Source organism: Nicotiana tabacum, chromosome 6 (genome assembly GCF_000715075.1).
Source record: "Nicotiana tabacum cultivar K326 chromosome 6, ASM71507v2, whole genome shotgun sequence".
In the NCBI taxonomy this organism is placed as follows: Eukaryota; Viridiplantae; Streptophyta; class Magnoliopsida; order Solanales; family Solanaceae; genus Nicotiana; species Nicotiana tabacum.
The window spans coordinates 60,538,080-60,557,885 of NC_134085.1; the positions used below are offsets into that span (position 1 = coordinate 60,538,080).

Here is a 19,806-nt window from a genome sequence, read left to right on the forward strand (position 1 = left end):
AGACAAGAAGGATCTGGGACTAAAATTGGTAAGGTATCAGCCATCAGGCAAGTTGTTTCAATTATTCAAGCTTCATGTAATAATATAGATTAATGCGTCCCATCCAAATGATATCAAAGTTAGATTTAGGATTAATGAATTTTATGTTCTGGCTATGAATCCTAGCTCCAATAAATATATGGTTAGGCATAGGTGTGATAACTAAAATATTACATGTTCAACTTTCAGCAGTAATATGACTTAGTTTTCTCCAATCTATATTGGTTATTTCCCCATTCGTTGTGAGTTATAGTTAAAATTGTAATTGCATACAATTTTTATTGACCTACTACTCTCATCACTTCTATCCAAGGGAATAAACAAAAGAGAGCTATCTCAATTCTCAATTTCTCATGTTCCAAGAAAATTTATAATCATTGGAATAATTAATCATCAATCATTTATACAGTACAGGTAATACATAAGAAAAGTCAGAGAGCCATTTATCAGTTACAACAACCATGCAACTATAGAGCATCCAAAGAATAGGTCTGAAACAAGTATGATATTATCTTCTTGTAGTCGCCAATTTGTGTGCCTGTATTTGGATCAACAAGGTAAGGTACCTGCAAAATGAATTGGACTTCAATTAATTTTTCACTAGCAAAAAGCTGTCTAATAAAATGGGGAAAAAAAGTTGTTATGTCAAAACTACTCTTTTGAAGCTAGAAATATTATGAGCAATGATGCACTCTCTTGATTTAGCTTGTTTGTGAAACATAAAGAAATAAAGTAGAATGAGTTGCAACAAAGAGATCACATCATATTCCCAAAGCAATCTAGCCAAAGTTGTGATTCTCCGGATCTTTTGCAAGGGAAAACTTCAATTACAGATTGTGTTTCGCTGATACTGCCATGATCGCGGGTTCAATTTGCTTAGAGGCGGAAAGCCTAGAAGAGGCCTAGAAGTCATAAGGAACTGTACCGGCAGTGAACTCTAAGGTTTGGCTTTTTCTTTTATTGACTTATTTAGGTATTATGTACTAGATGGTAGCAGATATGACCAGTACTGACATAGAAGAGAGGTAAACTATAAATCAATCAATTAAATATTACTCCCAACTAGTTGGAATCAACCATATGAATCCTTAGCATCCATTCCACTCTATTCGAGACTAACGCATGTTCCGAAAATTCAATGTTCATCGGATTCATCAAGTTTGACTATTTAGGCAGGCTGTCAACCTACCACAACCCTCCTTTAAAATGACTAAGCGAAGCTTCGTTAGCAGAGCTATAGAAGGGTATTAGACTGCAGGTTAACAAGAACATCGAAAAGGAAACCTAACCTCCTTTCCACCAGATATTTTTATGAGTAACTCTTCACGTGCTGATCCTTCAGCTACATTATTCAGTATGTAAGGAAGCTCCAGTTCACAAAGTGCTTCACGCACTATCCGAGCATACTGTGACCGGAAAATTTTGAAAAAAGGAAGGAAACAATTTTGTCAATTTCAGAAAAGCAGTATTTTCCATCAGTACATGAGCATGTTTGTCTTTTGCTCATATTATAGGTTTTTCTGGGAGTTCCTCCGTATTTAAGGATAGCATAAGATAATAGTGCATTTAGTCAAACCATGAATTGCATAGATGCTAATCTACATATTGCTTTTCATGATCAAAGGCTTATGTGAGGCAAATATGATTCAAATATTTATAGAACCTAAGTTCATTCTACGTGGCAGAGCAATTATGAGAAGACCTCAATCAGTTAAATAAGCAAATTTTCCACAAGCTTCGCTATATGTTTCATTGGTCATTAACATCCGATACGAAGTCAAGTTTTCAGGAAGTAGCAGGTTCATGACTAAAGGGCCTGTGTAATCTTCAATGCAAATAAATCTTGTAGCTTGTCCAGTAAAAGCTAAAGCAGATCATCTAAATGACTAGTGAATGGATGATGTGATTGGACCTTTCCCGGTAGGGATTATAAGAAGAATAGTTTCTGATAATCATTAGTGATGGCCACGACAATTTTTTCAACTTTAGCCAGTTTATATCTGATTATCTGAAGTCTCAAATTAAATAATCACCTATTTCGTGGTGCAAAGAAAATTTGTCAAGTTACAAGACGAACAGTCAATATTTTCTCTGAAATAAGCATTGATTTAGTAGTAGTCTTACAGGATTATTCTCATATGAGAAGAGTTCCAGCTTTTTAGGCGGTGGCTCTTTCCTGGATCTATCCCATAATGTCATTCCTCTTCCTGCTCGAAGAAGAGTTGGCATCCATCCTGTTATGATGGTACTGTATGTTGCCAATATATAAATTATGTTAAAATCATAAACAAATCAATATACATTTGTCTTCAAGCCATAAACTGCAATTCAGACTTCTGCGCAATATTTAGCATCACATACTTTGAAAGGAAATAATACCATCAACCTAGAAGTATGAGTGACTACTGTCTTAATCAGCTGGTTTACATTGCATTGTTTCACTGCTCAATGATGTTTATAGAGACCATGAAATTTCTCCTGTTCTAAGTGATGGTAAAACACTTTGATCTTGTAATGTATGCAGAAAATATTCTCAGGCTTGAGTCTAAGAAATTATAGCAGTCCAGATGGTAGAGGCCTAATTTCTTTTGGCAGTACACATAATTGTTTGTGTTACTAAGTGAAAGCGGTAAAAAGAACTTGCTTACATATGGATCTCCAGTTAAAGATGCATCCATTCCTGACAAGTAGTTTTACTTCTATATTGTTTATGTACTATGACCTCTTTCGCTAAAATTCCATTTCTGAACAGACATGGAATCATAAGGCAGATGACATGAATGTCATTTTAAGTCAAGCAGCCTGTGGACTATAATGAATAGAAAATTAGTACCTCTCATTTATCTCTCAACATTCAGCATCAGTCAAACCTCTCTATAACATCCCTATATAACACCCATTCACTATAAAAACCAAGTTTTTCTTGGAACCAATTTTTATGGTATGTTATAATATATGTTTTCTATAACAGCACTTCACTATAGCGGCCAAAAATATCGGAACAAACGACGATATTATAGAGAAGTTTGATTGTAAATTCACTGGGTAAGTCGATGGACAGGTGTATTTTATACATTGAACACAAATACCATCACGAAGCAGAACTAATAGAGAAATCAATCATAGAAAACTGATCTGAAGAGTAATTTCCTCTGCAGTAGCCTCTTCCTTCTATGCTATCCCATCCAGAAGTCCCTCTCCCCCAACCCCACCAGGGAATAAGTGCCAAAATTAGGATGTTTCATTCATTAGTGAAGATAGGTGGGGATGGACGGAGGCGGATCCAAGATTTAAATTTTATGGGTTCAGATTCACAATTTTACCATATCTCATCTAATTTAATGGATTCAAAATTTATTATTTGTACATATTTAATGATTTTTTGAACAAAAATATAGGGTATGAGCAAAAGCTATGGGTTCAATTGAACCCATAGCTTCTACACTGGATACGCCTTTGGGAGTGGACTCTGGTGACAACGGTTGGTTGAAAATTTTTACAACATATAAAAAAAATGTAAGAACAAACGCTAGATAATACAGTCAAACCTCTCTATAACAGCATCCTTTGTTCTTATAATTTTTGGCTTTTATAGTGAATGACTTTTATACACTTATAAAAGCGTTTGACGTTTGAATATTATTTGGCTGCGATAGATAAAAATTATCCAACAATTAAATTCTTTTCTTTTGTTAATGTTACATATAAAAAATAAAAAAAATTACTCAAATTTAAAATCTCAAAAGATATGCATATTTTATCAATTAAATATTAAAGAAAGCTAATATATTATTAATAAATTCATAACTAAATGTGCATTAAATAAATGTGCACATCTTCAATTCTTAAATATTATGCACAACGGAAACTTTTTCCAATATAAAAAATATATACAGATCTTCAAATATTAAACATTATGCACGATAAAATTTTTGTGCAATGGAATGAAAATATGCAAGCATATGTTATAATGGAATTGAATGAAATCTTTAATTATGGAAGTATGTACTAACATAACAGTCTTTATCATAAGTGATGCATTTAAGTTTTAAAATATTTTACCAAAATCTTTAGACTTATTATTGGTGATCTCAGAGATTTTACATGGTTGTTATAGAGGGGAAATTTTACATAGAGTGTACAACTATAAAGATGATTGTTGCTTTTATCGGTAAAAAGCGATTATAGATAGGTAAAATATAACATAAAAAATCGGTTCCGAGAAAAAATTGACTTTTATAATGAATAGCTATTATATACGGATGTTGTTATAGAGAGGTCTGACTATATATATTGACGATATTGGACAAAATGCACTTCCTAGTTCTACTGGTCAAACATGTCACTGGCTTAATTGGTCCGGCTTTCACTCCTCAGCTTTGACATGTATGTTTTACATTTTTTTAGCCTCATTTATTAAATATAAAATTGAGGATGCAAAAGGAATCAATTTCTAGCTTCACAATTGTAAGAATCTACTATACCACTATGCTGAAGTTCCTTTTAATGGATGGAAAAAAAGTTCCTTCATGTCTTAACGAGGAAAAGATTTCTTGAGAATTATGTTTCTACTAAAGTTATCATGAATACATTTTTAAAAAAGGAAAACTTTTTAAAAGTGTTGTAGTAATATACTTGTATTGTGTTTTATTAATAATGTCAAAATTCTGTTTGATTTGTTCATTTGTTCAGTTTTTTAAATGCCGACACCACTTACAAAAATTCTGAGTATGCACTGAAAATAGGTACTTAAAATACCTTTCCAAGAGGCCAGTAGATGGATTCCTTCCTTGATCATATTGCTGAAATAAATATTTAACAATATCACCTGAGAAAGAAAAAACCATTCATTAGTTTACTAGAGGAACGGAGTCATATTGAAAGCTCGTGCAGCCCTGCATGAAGAGTTGGTGCTAGAATGCAGGTCGTCTCATCAGTTCTTTCTAATATCATATCCCAATTAAAAAGGAGGTGCCTCCAGATAAAAAGGAGTTGGTATGATGTATGATACTCACTACAGCTCTTGTTCTCTCTTTATTTGCTTCTTTTTTTCTTTTGGTAAGTCGTTCATTTGCTACGACATATGGGTCTTAGCATTCATTCTAAAGTAGCTGATGTAATTAAAAATGGCCAGTGGTGTGCTCGGCTGGAAGAAAATGATCTAGAGAACTACAACAGTAGGTGAACCCCATCCTTATGGCTATGCTTCCTTCTACTGGAGCTGTGTGAAGTGAAATGGAAAGGAGACACATGTAAATATTTCCATTAGAAACAAGGGAAATGGGCATCTTTGATGTGTCTCCTAAACAATCCCAAGAGTAGCTTTCTTTCTTTGGCTTACCACTCCACACAGACATAGCACACTGGACATATTTAAGTGTCGCGAGATTGTTGAATATAAATATCTGCTACTTTTAAACCCAACCTGAGAGGCTGAGACCGTAAAGTCTTTTTTTCTTTTTCTGGCAGTTGTTCTGACCTATTTGCCACCAGATTCTGCAGAATTGCTCAGTATATACGGATTCTTACTCCTGTCATGACGAACTGGGATGGTAATCCAGTGTCCCAAAAGCAAGTCCTCTTTCAATAGTGGGTACTAAAGCTTTGCTTTTCTTGTGTGAAACTGTAGAAGGGACGGTAAAATAGTAGTGTAGTTGCTTAAACCAGACATAACTAAGAACTAAGTTGTTCTCTCCTTGCTTGATGCATCTACCCCGACAACTGTACACCAAACATAAAAGTTCCTACATCGACTGCTAGAGAAAAAAAGAGGGATAGCATCTGTTCTTAAGCTAGTTAAGACAATCAAGGGCACAACTATGCTTAGTATTTTAATCCAGGGTAGCACAAATTAAATGCTTAACCCGCCCACTAACATTTAAAAACTAAAGCATGTACGTAATTGCTACCTAATTTGGCGGGAAAACAAACGGTTATTCAGCACTAAGATGAAACTGCCTCAAACACCAAAAATTCAATAGAGAAAAGGAACTCCCAGCTTCTTACCACTTTCATAGAGTGAAGTTCCAGTATTTGGGTCCACAAGGAACGGGAACCTGCAAAATATCAACAATTCACTAAGTTAAGAATGATAGAAGGAACAGTACTACGCTAGAACCTAAACTTTGAAAACTATGGCCCTAAACAAATACCTAGTAATTGTATTGTTGCCTCATAGTGAACCTTTTTAGTTGGAACTATACCACCCCTGTAAATAGTGCTGACTATTTTTTTGGATTTTGTTACCTCCCATCTTAGCATAGACTCGTTTGTACTGGAGCTATCTATCCCACCCTGTTGTACTCATTGCAACTGCTTACAACAACAAACCCAGCGAAATTCCACATGTGGGGTCTTGGGAGGCTAGTGTGCACTCATTGCATCTGCTTGATGCTTTTTAATGAATTTCACTTACTTCGTCAAAAAGTGATTAGCTTCTTGTCTCTTGTCCATATGAATATACTAGGCAAGGATCTCCAGTTAAGGGGATATACAAAGATAGGATTCAGAAAGAAGAGATATTCTTTATAATAGAGTCATCCATGAACTTGTTTTCAGAAATAATTATCATACTTCTTAGGGTTATTTTGTTCGGTAACCTCCCATAACTAACATTCACCTTGTGCCCTAACACTACAAGGTTAGCCATATTCAACGTCCAATATCGGAAAACATGCTCGAAAACCTTAACAAAAGGCAGCACTAGCTTTCCGACGGCCGCCTCATCGTACGTGACAATTTTCTTGATTTGCCATGTATTGTTTAAATCTAGAACTGGAGGGTATATGTATCTTATTTCTATTAGGTGACGAGTTACTAACAACGGCGTGTTGCTAGCTTTGCATGCTTCTTCTTCTGCTTTTGATGGGATGAAATTGTAAAAGAAAGTCTTCTTCATCATAATGAAAGTCTAATTTGATGAATTTACAGACAAAGAAACTTTGGTACAACATTGAGAAAAGGTGTTTAGGATTTTACAGGGATGTTGTCATATTGATTTTGGAAATTTAAGGTACTAGGGAATGTTTTCCAAGTAAAGTTGGGTTTCCTATTTTTACTGTATATAGGATAAACAATTTATATCGGTTTATGAAACTTGCCTTGTATTTATTACTATTTTACTACCATATCATAGTATAAACGCGTTCAAGTCTCTTTTTTTCTACAATTTTTTGAATCTTTTAAAAAAGAAATATTTTTAGTATATTTATTTTTTTTACGCTTAGAAGTCAATTGTATTACACTACTCCCACCTGGATTCGACTACTATTGGCCAGATGGACATGATAAGAGATATTCATCCTCAATTGGGACTCTACTATTGGCTAATGATGTAGAGTATTATTTTTTGAGTTGTAATCGTATTTAGTTGTTATGTTTATGGTTTGCTGCAGCCAATATCGTATGGCTATTGGAAATGGGAAGATAATGAATTTCACCCAAGAGCCAAACTTAAAACACAATTTCTTTTTTTTCTAAACTTTGATCACATATATTTGAAGTTGTTCTGAAGTGGCTAAACTTGTAAATGTTTATACATTGTGTTATAACTTAAACGCCCCAATTGAGGATGAATATCTCTCACCATGTCCATCTGGCCAATAGTAGTCGAATCCAGGTGGGAGTAATGTAATACAATTGACTTCTAACCGTTAAAAAATTAAATATACTAAAAATAGTTTTTTTTTAAAAGATTCAAAAAAATGAAGAAAAAAGGAGACTTGAACGCGTTTATAATATGATATGGTAGTAAAATAGTAATAAATACAAGGCAAGTTTCAAAAACCGATATAAATTGTTTATCCTATATACGGTAAAAATAGGAAACCCAATTTTACAAAGAAAACATTCCCTAGTACCTTAAATTTCCAAAATCAATACGAAAACATCCCTATAAAATCCTAAACACCTTTTCTCAACGTTGTACCAAAGTTTCTTTGCCTGTAAATTCATCAAATTAGACTTTCATTATGATGATGAAGACTTTCTTTTACAATAACTCGTCACCTAATAGAAATAAGAGACATATACCCTCCTCCAGTTCTAGATTTAAACAATCGATGGCAAATCAAGAAAATTGTCATGTACGATAAGGCGGTCGTCGGAAAGCTAGTGCTGCCTTTTGTTGAGGTTTTCGAGCATGTTTTTTTGATATTGGACGGTGAATATGGTTAACCTTGTAGTGTTAGGGCACAGGGTGAATGTTAGTTTATGGGATGTTACATAAGAGAATAACCCTAAGAAGTATGATAAGTATTTTGAGATGTTGGCTAATGATGATTATGCATTCGTGATTCAGAAAGAAGAGACAGTCAGAAAACGATATAATAGTGTCATCCATGAACTTGTTTTCATCTTCCCCTTCTCATGGTTCAGCATTCTTTATTCTACCTATATTCTACCTTTTAACTAGCATTTCGGAACTTGTTTTCTTTCCAGAAAAGGAAAAAAAATCCTCTAGTACTTGCCAAATTAACAAAACCTTAATTAAAAATTTAATCTGAAGATGATCTACATACTGTTCTTTGCCTCCCAATCTTCGAACCATTTCTCGGTGTCTTACCGATCCCTTTGGACATGGATAAATCTACAAAATCACATTTGGGCCATAAGATAACCACATAGCAAAGATAAAGCAGAAATATTGACAAGATAAATAACTTTAGTATTCAACATATTAATGCGATTATATGTTGTGGCAAATGAATACATTAAAACTCATAATCAAGTCACAACAAAAGAATCAACCACAGAAGGGCTTCGCATTTAAACCATGTTCTTTTTTATTCCTATCAACAAGTGATGAGGACCAATCTGGATCTTTGAATAACTGGGAGAATTGCAGATTTTCATGTTTAATAGAAAGCAAATGGTCCGATGATATATCTAAATTATATAATTATGTAACATAATGGCAAGGTTTTGAGGTGAAACAGAAAGAAGACTTAATTTAGTTTGGATGAACCCCATCTACTTCAGCTTCAGGTAATCTGCAAATAGATGCTGAGGATCCCTTTGAGGAATAGAAATTGAGATAGCATCTAGCTTTATGATGGGCAAATTGCTAAATTGTATTTCCCCTTACAGCGTCTAACAAAACGTAATAAGTACAATGATACCAGAAAAACTGGACTTTCTCAAATCTAGCTAATCTCGTGATCTTACATAGGATATATTGCCGTACTCAATCAAGTTTCAGAAAAAATTAAACCTTTTCAGCATAAAAGGTGTAGATTCCAATTCCCTACATCTCAAACTTGGAAGAAGAACACTCGTTCAGCTTTCTTTGCTTCTATTTGAACGTTTAGATAAGAGACTCGATCTGAATTTTGAAAATTTCTTGCAAAGACACTGTATCAGTTCCAAAACCAATAGCCAGTCCTACTGATAGGGAAAAATAAAAAGAGAGAAAAACCAAGAACCAGTCCATACAGGGTCCCCTTTATCTCCTCAAGATATCGTGTCTTAACTGAAACCCTCACAGCCCTCATTTGAGGAAAATAACAAAGAAAAAGAAACCAACTGCTCCCCTATCCTTAGCTTGCAAAGACTGCAATTATGTTAAACTGGCTAATGAATACTTTCCTTAGAATTTATTTGAATCCTGTTTGACTATCATGGACATCAAGAAGAGAAAGTGTGAATCGATTATTATCTTGGACTCTTTTTCTCATAAAAGAAAAAACTAGTATGGAATCAGTGTGGATTAAAACTTGGAAAATTATACCCAAAAAGTGTGAAGGTGGGGGCAGTTTTCAAAAAGTTAAAAAATAAAATAAAATAAACAAGTAATACCTATATCAGTGTATATTACATTAAACTTTTGAGATGGAAACTTGTCCGTTTGGGGAAGGACTCAAGTACTTGGGTAGTCTACCACTGCCTAAAATGGTAAGTATTGTCAAGTAATTTGGAACAGACAGGGTGACTCTTAAGCGCGCTTAGCAATGTTATCTGTGTAACTTTGATGGATGTATATATATTCCGAAAGCTACTAACTGTGAGAAGGCACGGGAGAAAATATGATATATATTGATGTTGTAGTATGTGATGCAATACAAGAGGTGCTATTTGTAGCTACTCTATACAAAGGGGATACTACTCCTATTCCAATGTGGGACAATTACATAGCTATCTCTAAACACTCCCCCTCAAGCCGGAGCATATAAATCATATGTACCGAGCTTGTTACATATATAATCAATGCGAGGACTAGTGAGGGACTTGGTAAAAATATCTACAAGTTGATCATTCGATCTCACAAGCTTCGTAGTAATATCTCCTGAGAGTATCTTTTCTCTGACGAAGTGATAATCAATCTCAATGTGTTTAGTTCTCTCATGAAACACCGGATTTGATGCAATATGAAGTGCAGCTTGATTATCGCATACAAGTTCCATCCGACTGATTTCACCAAATTTCAACTCCTTGAGCAATTGTTTGGTCCAGACTAGTTCACATGTTGCCATAGGCATTGCTCGGTATTCTGCTTCTGCACTAGACCGAGCAACTACATTATGTTTCTTACTTTTCCAGGACACCAAATTTCCTCCTACTAAAACACAATATCCAAACGTAGAACGTCTATCAGAAGGTGATTCTGCCCAATCAGTATCCGAGTACCCAACGATCTGCTCATGACCTCGATCCTCAAACAGTAATCCTTTACCTGGAGCCGATTTTATATACCGGATAATGCGGACAACTGCATCCCAATGGCTATCACAGGGAGAATTCATAAACTGACTTACAACACTCACAGGATAAGAAATGTCGGGCCTAGTCACTGTGAGATAATTTAATTTACCAACCAGCCACCTATAGCTTGCAGGATCGCTAAGCGGCTCCCCCTGTCTAGGCAGAAGTTTAGAATTCGGATCCATCGGCGTGTCAACAGGCCTGCAACCTGTCATCCCTGTTTCCTCAAGAATGTCTAACACATATTTCCTTTGAGAAATAACAATACCTGAGCTAGATTGAGCAACCTCAATACCTAGAAAGTACTTCAATCTGCCTAGATCCTTAGTTTGAAAGTGCTGGAAGAGATGCTGCTTCAGATTAGTAATACCATCCTGATCATTGCCCGTAATAACAATATCATCAACATAGACTACCAGATAAATACATAGACTTGAAGCAGAGTGGCAATAAAACACAGAGTGATCAGCTTCACTACGAGTCATGCCAAACTCCTGGATAACCATGCTGAACTTACCAAACCAGGCTCGAGGAGACTGCTTTAGACCATAAAGTGACCGACGCAAGCGACATACAAGGCCACGAGACTCCCCCTGAGCAATAAAACCAGGTGGTTGCTCCATATAAACCTCATCCTCAAGGTCACCATGAAGAAAGGCATTCTTAATGTCCAACTGATAGAGGGGCCAATGACGAACTGCAGCCATGGATAGAAAAAGGCGAACTGATGCCACTTTAGCCACTGGAGAGAAGGTATCACTGTAATCTAGCCCAAATATTTGAGTGTATCCTTTGACAACAAGACGTGCCTTAAGTCGATCAATCTGGCCATCGGGACCAACTTTGACTGCATAAACCCAACGACAACCAACGGTAGATTTACCTGAAGGAAGAGGAACAAGCTCCCATGTACCACTTGTATGTAAAGCAGACATCTCATCACTCATAGCCTGTCGCCATCCTGGATGAGACAATGCTTCACCTGTAGACTTAGGGATGGAAACCGAGGACAATGAAGATATAAAAGCATAATGGGGAGATGATAGACGATGATAACTCAAACCAACATAATGAGGATTAGGGTTTAGTGTGGTCCGTATACCTTTTCGAAGTGCAATCGGTGTACTAGGAGCAGGATCCGCAGTAGGAGCCGTGTCAGGTGCAGGACGAGAACCAGATGGGCCTGATGTAGGGCGCGAACGACGATGATAAGTCAAAGAGTGGTGTTCCTGTGGCTGGGGAACTAGGAGGGATAACACTGGACTCCTCAAAAGTTGGTATGGGTGAAACCTCTGTGGTTGAAGGTGGAGGAGGATTACTAAACTCCTCAAAAGTCGGTATAGGTAAGACCTCAGATATGTCATGGTGGTCAGCAGAAGTGACATCAGTTGTGAAGAAAGGTTTAGACTCGAAAAATGTGACGTCAGCTGACATAAGGTACCTATGAAGATCAGGTGAATAACAACGATATCCCTTCTGAACACGAGAATAACCAAGGAAGACACACTTGAGAGCATGAGGAGCTAACTTCTCTTTCCCCGAGGCTAAGTTATGAACAAAACATGTGCTCCCAAAAACCCGAGGTGGAAGAGGGTATAAGGCTGATTGGGGAAACAATATTGAATGTGGAATCTGACCCTTGATGGGAGATGAAGGCATCCTATTAATCAAATAACAAGCTGTGAGAACTACATCGCCCCAAAAACGCAGCGGAACACGAGACTCAATTAGAAGTGTGCGAGCAGTCTCAATAAGGTGCCTATTCTTTCTTTCTGCAACCCCATTTTGCTGAGGGGTATAAGGACAAGATGTCTGATGAATATTCCATGAGAAGACATAAACTGCTGAAACTGAGAAGATACATATTCTAAGGCATTATCACTACGAAAAATGCGGATAGAGACCAAATTGGTTTTCGATTTCAGCACAAAAACTCTGGAATATAGAGAATAACTCAAAACGATCTTTCATTAAGAAAAGCCAAGTACATCTTGAGTAATCATCAATAAAGCTAACAAAATAACGAAATCTCAAGGTTGAATTGACTCTACTAGGACCCCATATATCAGAATGAACCAAGGAGAAAACAGACTCTGCATGACTCTCAACACTACGCGTAAAGGAAGCTCGGGTATATTTCCCAAGCTGACACGACTCACAATCTAATCTAGACAAACTGGATAAACTAGGTACCATCTTTTGAAGTTTGGATAAACTCGGATGTCCTAAACGTCTGTGGATTAGATCTGGAGGATCTGTAACTAGACATGTTGTGGAAGGACTGAGCGAGTTAAGGTAGTAAAGACCTTCTGATTCACGACCTGTACCAATTGTCCATCCCGTACTGCGGTCCTGCATAATAAAAGAATCATCAATAAAATATATACCACAATTGAGGGCACGAGTCAAACGACTAACGGATGCAAGACTAAAAGGACAACCAGGAACATAAAGAACGGAATCTAGGGTGATAGAAGATAATGGGTTGGCTTGTCCAACTCCTTGTGCCTTAGTTTGACATCCATTGGCTAAAGTAACAGTAGGAAGAGACTGTGAATATACAATATTCGACAAAAGTGATTTATTACCAGAGATATGATCAGAAGCGCCTGAGTCCATGACCCATGGTCCAAGAGTACTAGACTAGGAAACACAAGCAAAAGAATTACCAGCAATAGGAGTGTCAGTCTGGGCAACTGAGGCTACTTGTGGAGATGTTTGCTTACTTGCTCGATACTGAAGGAGCTCATTATATTCTTCTTTAGATACAGAAAAGCTCTGGTTACCTGTAGTCTCGCTCTGAGCAACGTAGGCATTTTTGGGTGGACGGCCATTTAAGGAATAACACATTTCGCGAGTGTGTCCTAGTTTGTGACAATAAGAACACTTGGGTCTAGATCTCCCAAAACGACCGCCTCCTCGTCTATTCTCCATAGCTTGAGATGCCCGAACATCCACTGTCTGGGATGCAAGAACAGAGGAATCAAGTATCTGTGATGAAATCACTGGGTGACTTGGTGCTGCAGCAAGGCGAAGTAATCGAGAGAATAATTCATCAACTGTAGGGACAGTCGGACTCGCCAAAATCTGGTCTCATACTGAATCAAGATCATGAGGAAGTCCAGCGAGTGTAAGAACTAGAAACATTTTATGTCGCTGCTCTTGTTGTTTTGACACACTAGCAGAAACTGGCATCAATGTCTCAAATTCCTCCGTGACTGCCTGTACCTGACCCAAGTAAGTAGACATATCTAATTCTTGCTTCTTTAAGTTTGTCATCTGTGATATCACATCATAGAAGCGAGATATTGACACACTAGCAGAAACTGGCATCAATGTCTCAAATTCCTCCGTGACTGCCTGTACCTGACCCAAGTAAGTAGACATATCTAATTCTTGCTTCTTTAAGTTTGTCATCCGTGATATCACATCATAGAAGCGAGATATATCATTAGTGTATAACGTACGAGCCTTTGCCCAAACCAAATAACATGTCTGGAATGGCCGAAACAAAGGCATCAACTTAGAATCAATAGAACGCCACAAGATGCTACATAATTGAGCATCAATTTTTGCCCAAAGCGCTATCGCCTTTTCATCTCCTTCGCTAGACTGTTTAATCAGATGATCTTGCACACCTTGACCTTTACACCACAACTCGACAGATGAAGCCCAAGCTAAGTAGTTTGAACCTCCCATTAAAGGTTCCGAGGTAATCATAACATTAGAGTTTCCAGAACTCATGCTTTTAGACCCAAAAACATCAATTCCCAAAGACATGTTGTAAATTATCACCAAATAAGAGAAATAATCAACTGTAATCCACTGAAAATAGAGTAAGGAACACTGAACCAGAATAGGAAACTACTGTAGCAGTTGGAAAGTTACTGTTGCAGCCGAAAAATATTCAAAGTGGTCGGAATGAAATAAAAATGGTAGGGGTAGGATCGGAATTACCAGAAGACCCAACTGTTCTGAAGGAACTTTTTCAAAAAATGGCCGGAAGTCCACTTTTTTTTAAATCACTATTCACGCCGGAAAAATAAAAAAGTGGTCGGAATTTGGTGTAACCTGGATGGGTAGGCTCGGAATTGCAAGGGAAACAATCTGTCCTGAAGAGTCGTCGCCAAAAAATGGCCGGAAGGTGGCCCACGCAACGTTGGAACTTCGCCGGAAAATTTTCTTTGGACAGCTACAGTACCACCGGAGATTTTCACTGGGATTTGGTCGCCGGACAGTGACTACTCTTGTGGTAGTGTTGGATTTTGTGCACAACACTGACCGAGACAAAGCAGACGCAAAACAACTTTGAAAGTTGCCGGAAAAAAAGGGTTCCGGTGACTGATTTTACTTCCCGGAATCGCTGGAATTTATGCACAGCAATAAATCTCTCACGATAGCTCTGATACCATGTGAGAAGGCACGGGAGAAAATATGATATATATTGATATTGTAGTATGTGATGCAATACAAGAGGTGCTATTTATAGCTACTCTATACAAAGGGGATACTACTCCTATTCCAATGTGGGACAATTACATAGCTATCTCTAAACACTAACAAACTACTTCATTATAGCAACTGCAGTTTTCTTTTTTCTACGTGAAAGGATCTTACAGCAAAACTATTACCCCATGGATTTTGAGCTAGGAATCATACTAAAAGAAACAAAGGAAGGAATCTACTTATGCAACTGAAACCGGAAAAGTTGATATCACTTATTTTAGCATATGTTCTTTCTAAATATATAAAAATAGCAGCAAGTAAAGGGTGGGGTAAGCTAAAGGGTTTCTATTACATCTGAAAAAATCGAAACCAAGACTAGGAATTTTGAAGATACAGGATCAAAAATCATTACTCTCTCGTTTCGAAACAAGAAAAAAGGATTTTCCTAAAACAGAAAAAAATTTAAAAGAAAAAAATAAAGAACAACTGAGGCTAACCGCATTTGTTAAGAAGAGCATTATGGGACATCAGAAACTCGGTGTGGACATGAACCTAGTCTAGAATCATGATTCGCTCCAAGAATATTGCACCTAATTACAACATATATGAGGAGAGATGAGGATTATCAAATTAAATCCTGAAGACAATACTCACTTCTGCAGATAGATCAAGTTCGGTCATTGCCTCTCTAACCCTTCTGCAAAATGGGCACGCCTCTGTTGACAATTCCTATAAGAACCTGAGTTATTCCATTATGAAGCAACACATGCATTCAGCTGCATCATTACACGAGATAAATGTGGATGCTACACCCCTTAACGAAAGTTTCTAATAGGGTTCATATTTAGAGTTGTATGAAAAGTTACATTTAATGCTCCTACAATCAGTTTAGGTTTCACATTAATCACACTACTTAAGGGAATTTTCCAGATTTAAAGTGTGCTGTGTGCATAGCTTGAGAAGAGAGAGATTAGAGAATACTGCAAAAGCAGACATATCAATAAAATAAGCTAGTTTTCGTCTAGTTCAACTGACTAGGAAACAAATAGCTTTCCCCTTCATTTTGGGTAAAAGACCCTAACTCTTAGATGACAAGCTGGGTATTTTTCAAATATAAGCGTTGATACTTTGTCATATGAGCATTACAAGCTAAGACTCTGAACTTTCCACTTTGTTTTTGCTCATGCGCATATGAGAAAAACATACTTCAAAGATTTTTTATTTTTCGGCAGTCTGATCTCTTCAGCGTGTCAAATCTCATAGATACAGAAAAACTGCTAATGTTTATAATTCGAAGGGACTGATGATTTAAGCTTAGCACACAACAAAGAGACGCTCACCAAATTCAAAGATCTGCAGGTGCATTGGAGGATTAACTTTAGTACCATCTTTACTACCTAATTTACCATATTGTGCTCTTGAACCCCATGGAAGTCTTGCCAAGGTAGAAAGTCTGGATGTTGCTTCCTACAAGAAACAGGTTCTCAAAGATTAAGTGAAACATGAAAGGCTAAAATGGCAGCAATAAGTAAAAATCTAAAACAAATTAAGCGAGCAACTCGTCTAACAAAGTTAACAGCTATTTTGCATACATCCCCATAATTATGTTCAGAGAAATAAATGTGTTAGATGAGATTGTAGCTATCACAAATAATTCTACAAAGTTCAAAACTCCTATCTAGTATCTACCCAAAACCATGTTATCTCAGAAAGACAAAGTTAAAAAATCAGACCACTAATTCCTTTTTCTTATTCTTCTTTTCCTGAATAAGGAAATCAATGTTTTCAAGGGTTGTGCACATACATCAGCAAAGTCTATGCTGCTCTAAGGAAAATAGTAACTTACAAATAACCTAATTGTTTGCTGATCTAAGGGGATTAATAAATTACTAATTTTCACTTCTGTTGGTAATTAATCTCTAATACATCATATATCGAAATAGTCAAAATCCATATACATTTCAAAGTTAGCATGATCAAGCTAATCACAAAGTGAATGAATTGATTTACAAACTTAAAAGTGGTTAATTTCTGCAAAATCTAGAATCATTTGGCATGGGAAGTCAATAACTGGTGGAAAATTTGAGTCCTCCTTCTTCTTAAGTCTCTGAGTTTTCACTACTGCATCTCATGATCTTTTTGTGCTCATTTAACATCCTTCTTTCTTGTTCCCCTTCACAAGATTCATACAACAATCTCATGTTTTAAGTTTCTTTAAATCGTAATTTGTATTAAGTGGCATTAATGCCTAACTTTAGATATATTTAACTTCTCTCACACATAATTATCTAAAGATCCACTACGAATGTTTTCCAAAAAAAAAAAAAAATCACCATACCCTTAATGTAGCTAGAATTTATGTAACAGCAGGAAGGAAAAACAAAAGAGAAGTACAAGCAAAACTTAAACAGGATATTTGTTTAATAGAGAAGCACTGAGCTTTAACAGGTAACCCTGGGAAATAACCAGCTAACTGATCCAAACTTGCAGCTTCGATACAAATCAAGCTACTAGACACTAGCCTATAGAGAGATCCCTAAGCATTTGTGAATGTTTAAATTACTATTCCTTTTTCTTTTGGCAGATATACGCACGACTAGATCATCTATCCAAGATTAGCTCCAATGTTTTTCTTTTTCCATTCTAATTGTCTATCAACCTCAAAGTAATTATATTTGCCTATTTGAATGACTTCTATACCAATACTTACAATGCATGACCAGTGACAATAAATAAGAGCAACAGAAGACAAAAGTGTGCACAAATAACAGGTGCAGAACTCTACCACTTAAAATGTAAAAAAAAACTCAAAGACCTTATAACGTGATAGTACCTCCAATAAATAGTTTCTTTTGCTTGAGGGGTCTCCTCCCTGCATGATGACCAACAATATTATAATAAACATAAGAATGTAAAATAATTTTTGCATGAAGAAAGCAGAAAAGAAACAAATAACATTCAGAAAATAGAATCAGCAGCACAATGAACAAACTACTAGGCATGACCTTAGACTAGACGCATCCCCTGGGAAGCAGTTGGTTTATTATTTTAAATGAGAAATCCCAAATTTCCCAATATTGAAATGAGGAGAAAAAGAGAGTGAAAGAAGAAAACAACAGTAAAGCAATATAGGAAAAGAACAAACTCACTGAAAAGAGTTTAAGCAAGGGGCAAAGAAAAGACAGTAAACTGGTAGAAGGGCTGCTGCTGCTGCTAAGGCCAACACTAATCTCAGCAGTTTCAGCGGAATCTTGGGTTTCCATTTCTTGGTCAGAAGATTTCAATTTCAATTCTGGGGATCTGTTTCCTTTGCGGAGGGAACCCGACTTCCCATTTCCTGGGATTACATGCTTTTGGCATTTGAAGCTGAAAATTGCAAATATTGAGGAATTGGTGGAGTTGGAGGATTTGAATGGCAGAGTTGGAGGAGCGAATAGTGAGTGAGTGGGAGAGAATGTTACGGACATTGAGAACTATTGTGGAGGGTTAGGACCGTAGCTACAACTTTTACTTGGTTTTGCTCGCTCTTTGATAATCTATCTAGTAGCGTACGGAGCGTAAAATTTTAAGAACTTTAATAAGTTATTCCCAGAGTTTTTGGAAAAAATCATCATTAAATTATAGTCAAAGCAAGAGTACATTCTTGTCTTATCCTAGTAAACAAAAATCATCCTTATACTATTTAAAAAGTTGCAAGAATCATCCTTCCGTTAAATTTTATCACAAAAACTAACAGCATCATCAAAAGACCATATCCATCACGTGCCTTTTCTCCTCAATTTTCCAATATTGTCCCTCATACCCAATCGTCTTCCACCTTTGCCAAAAAGGACTAAGACCTCAAAACTAGAAGTTTCTTTCCATATGAACTTCACACCCAACTATGGTATGATAGTCGGAACTCTCCGATCTCATGCTATACTATTTCTTGCTACCTTCCTTTTGGAGAGGAAAGTGCAAAGCCTTTAAAAATAGTGGAAGAGTTTTGACTTTCTAAGCAGCAGCATGTATTTCACTGCACGTACGATTTTGATATTCTATCTTTAATTTGAGGTGATAATGCAAGGTTTGTTTTTAAAATGTGACTCCAACTTCAGTTTAGCTCAACTATTGTGAAACCACTCACTCCGACAAATGGAAGAGAACTAATCTAGTTTCAGACTTTCAGGTTCTTGATTTAGAGCTAGAACCTTTTAATTTTTCTCGTTTATAGGTAGACTAATAAAACTGACACAAAGAGAATCGGCACCCTCATCAAAGCTCGGCACAAATATAAGATTTTACATGATCATAATGCACTTACACCTCAAGGTCGTGTCAATCTCTTGTTATCATCTGCTTGTTATAAGAAGACAACTTAAAGGAGAAGTTATTTTAGTGTAGGCCATTTTTGTTCATTAAATAGAGCAACTTTAAAGAAGAAATAAGCAGCACCTAGTTCATCCTACTAGTTTTTTTGAAGAAGAAGAAGAAAGGGAGGAAACAAAAATTAAGAAGGAAAAAGAAGACGGTCAGCACGTTCTTGGAAAAGTCGATTGGGCAGGAGGGATAATATTGAAAAATTGAGGGGAAAAGGCACGTGATGGACATGGTCTTTTGAACGATGCTGTTAGTTTTTGTGAT

General features: G+C 36.5%; 1 protein-coding gene across 3 annotated transcripts; it reads right to left on the bottom strand.

Moving 5' to 3' along the window:
- Positions 1-389: 389 nt before the first annotated feature.
- Positions 390-18,733, bottom strand: LOC107804049 (uncharacterized). Of its 3 annotated transcripts, XM_016627864.2 has the most exons (10): positions 18,333-18,733; positions 18,017-18,055; positions 16,524-16,650; positions 15,838-15,899; positions 8,559-8,626; positions 6,046-6,095; positions 4,798-4,867; positions 2,164-2,287; positions 1,329-1,445; positions 390-605 (listed from the first exon to the last, which is right to left on the bottom strand). In XM_016627864.2, the coding sequence occupies exons 1-10, from the start codon at positions 18,648-18,650 to the stop codon at positions 507-509; spliced, it is 1,074 nt and encodes a 357-aa protein (XP_016483350.1). In that variant the 5' UTR covers positions 18,651-18,733; the 3' UTR covers positions 390-506. The 3 variants fall into 3 exon arrangements, with proteins under 3 accessions (XP_016483350.1, XP_016483351.1, XP_075110885.1); XM_016627865.2 differs by lacking the exon at positions 1,329-1,445; XM_075254784.1 differs by lacking the exons at positions 6,046-6,095; positions 8,559-8,626; positions 15,838-15,899.
- Between the last annotated feature and the right edge of the window lie 1,073 nt (positions 18,734-19,806).

Bases quoted from the DNA above. Each gene is read 5' to 3' on its own strand.
- LOC107804049 (XM_016627864.2), bottom strand. From the start codon at position 18,650: ATGTCCGTAACATTCTCTCCCACTCACTCACTATTCGCTCCTCCAACT. The intron at 6,096-8,558 runs GTATGTAGATCA...GATATTTTGCAG, and splicing joins AGATTGGGAGGCAAAGAACA to GTTCCCGTTCCTTGTGGACC. The intron at 2,288-4,797 runs GTATTTTAAGTA...GGCAACATACAG, and splicing joins TCTACTGGCCTCTTGGAAAG to TACCATCATAACAGGATGGA.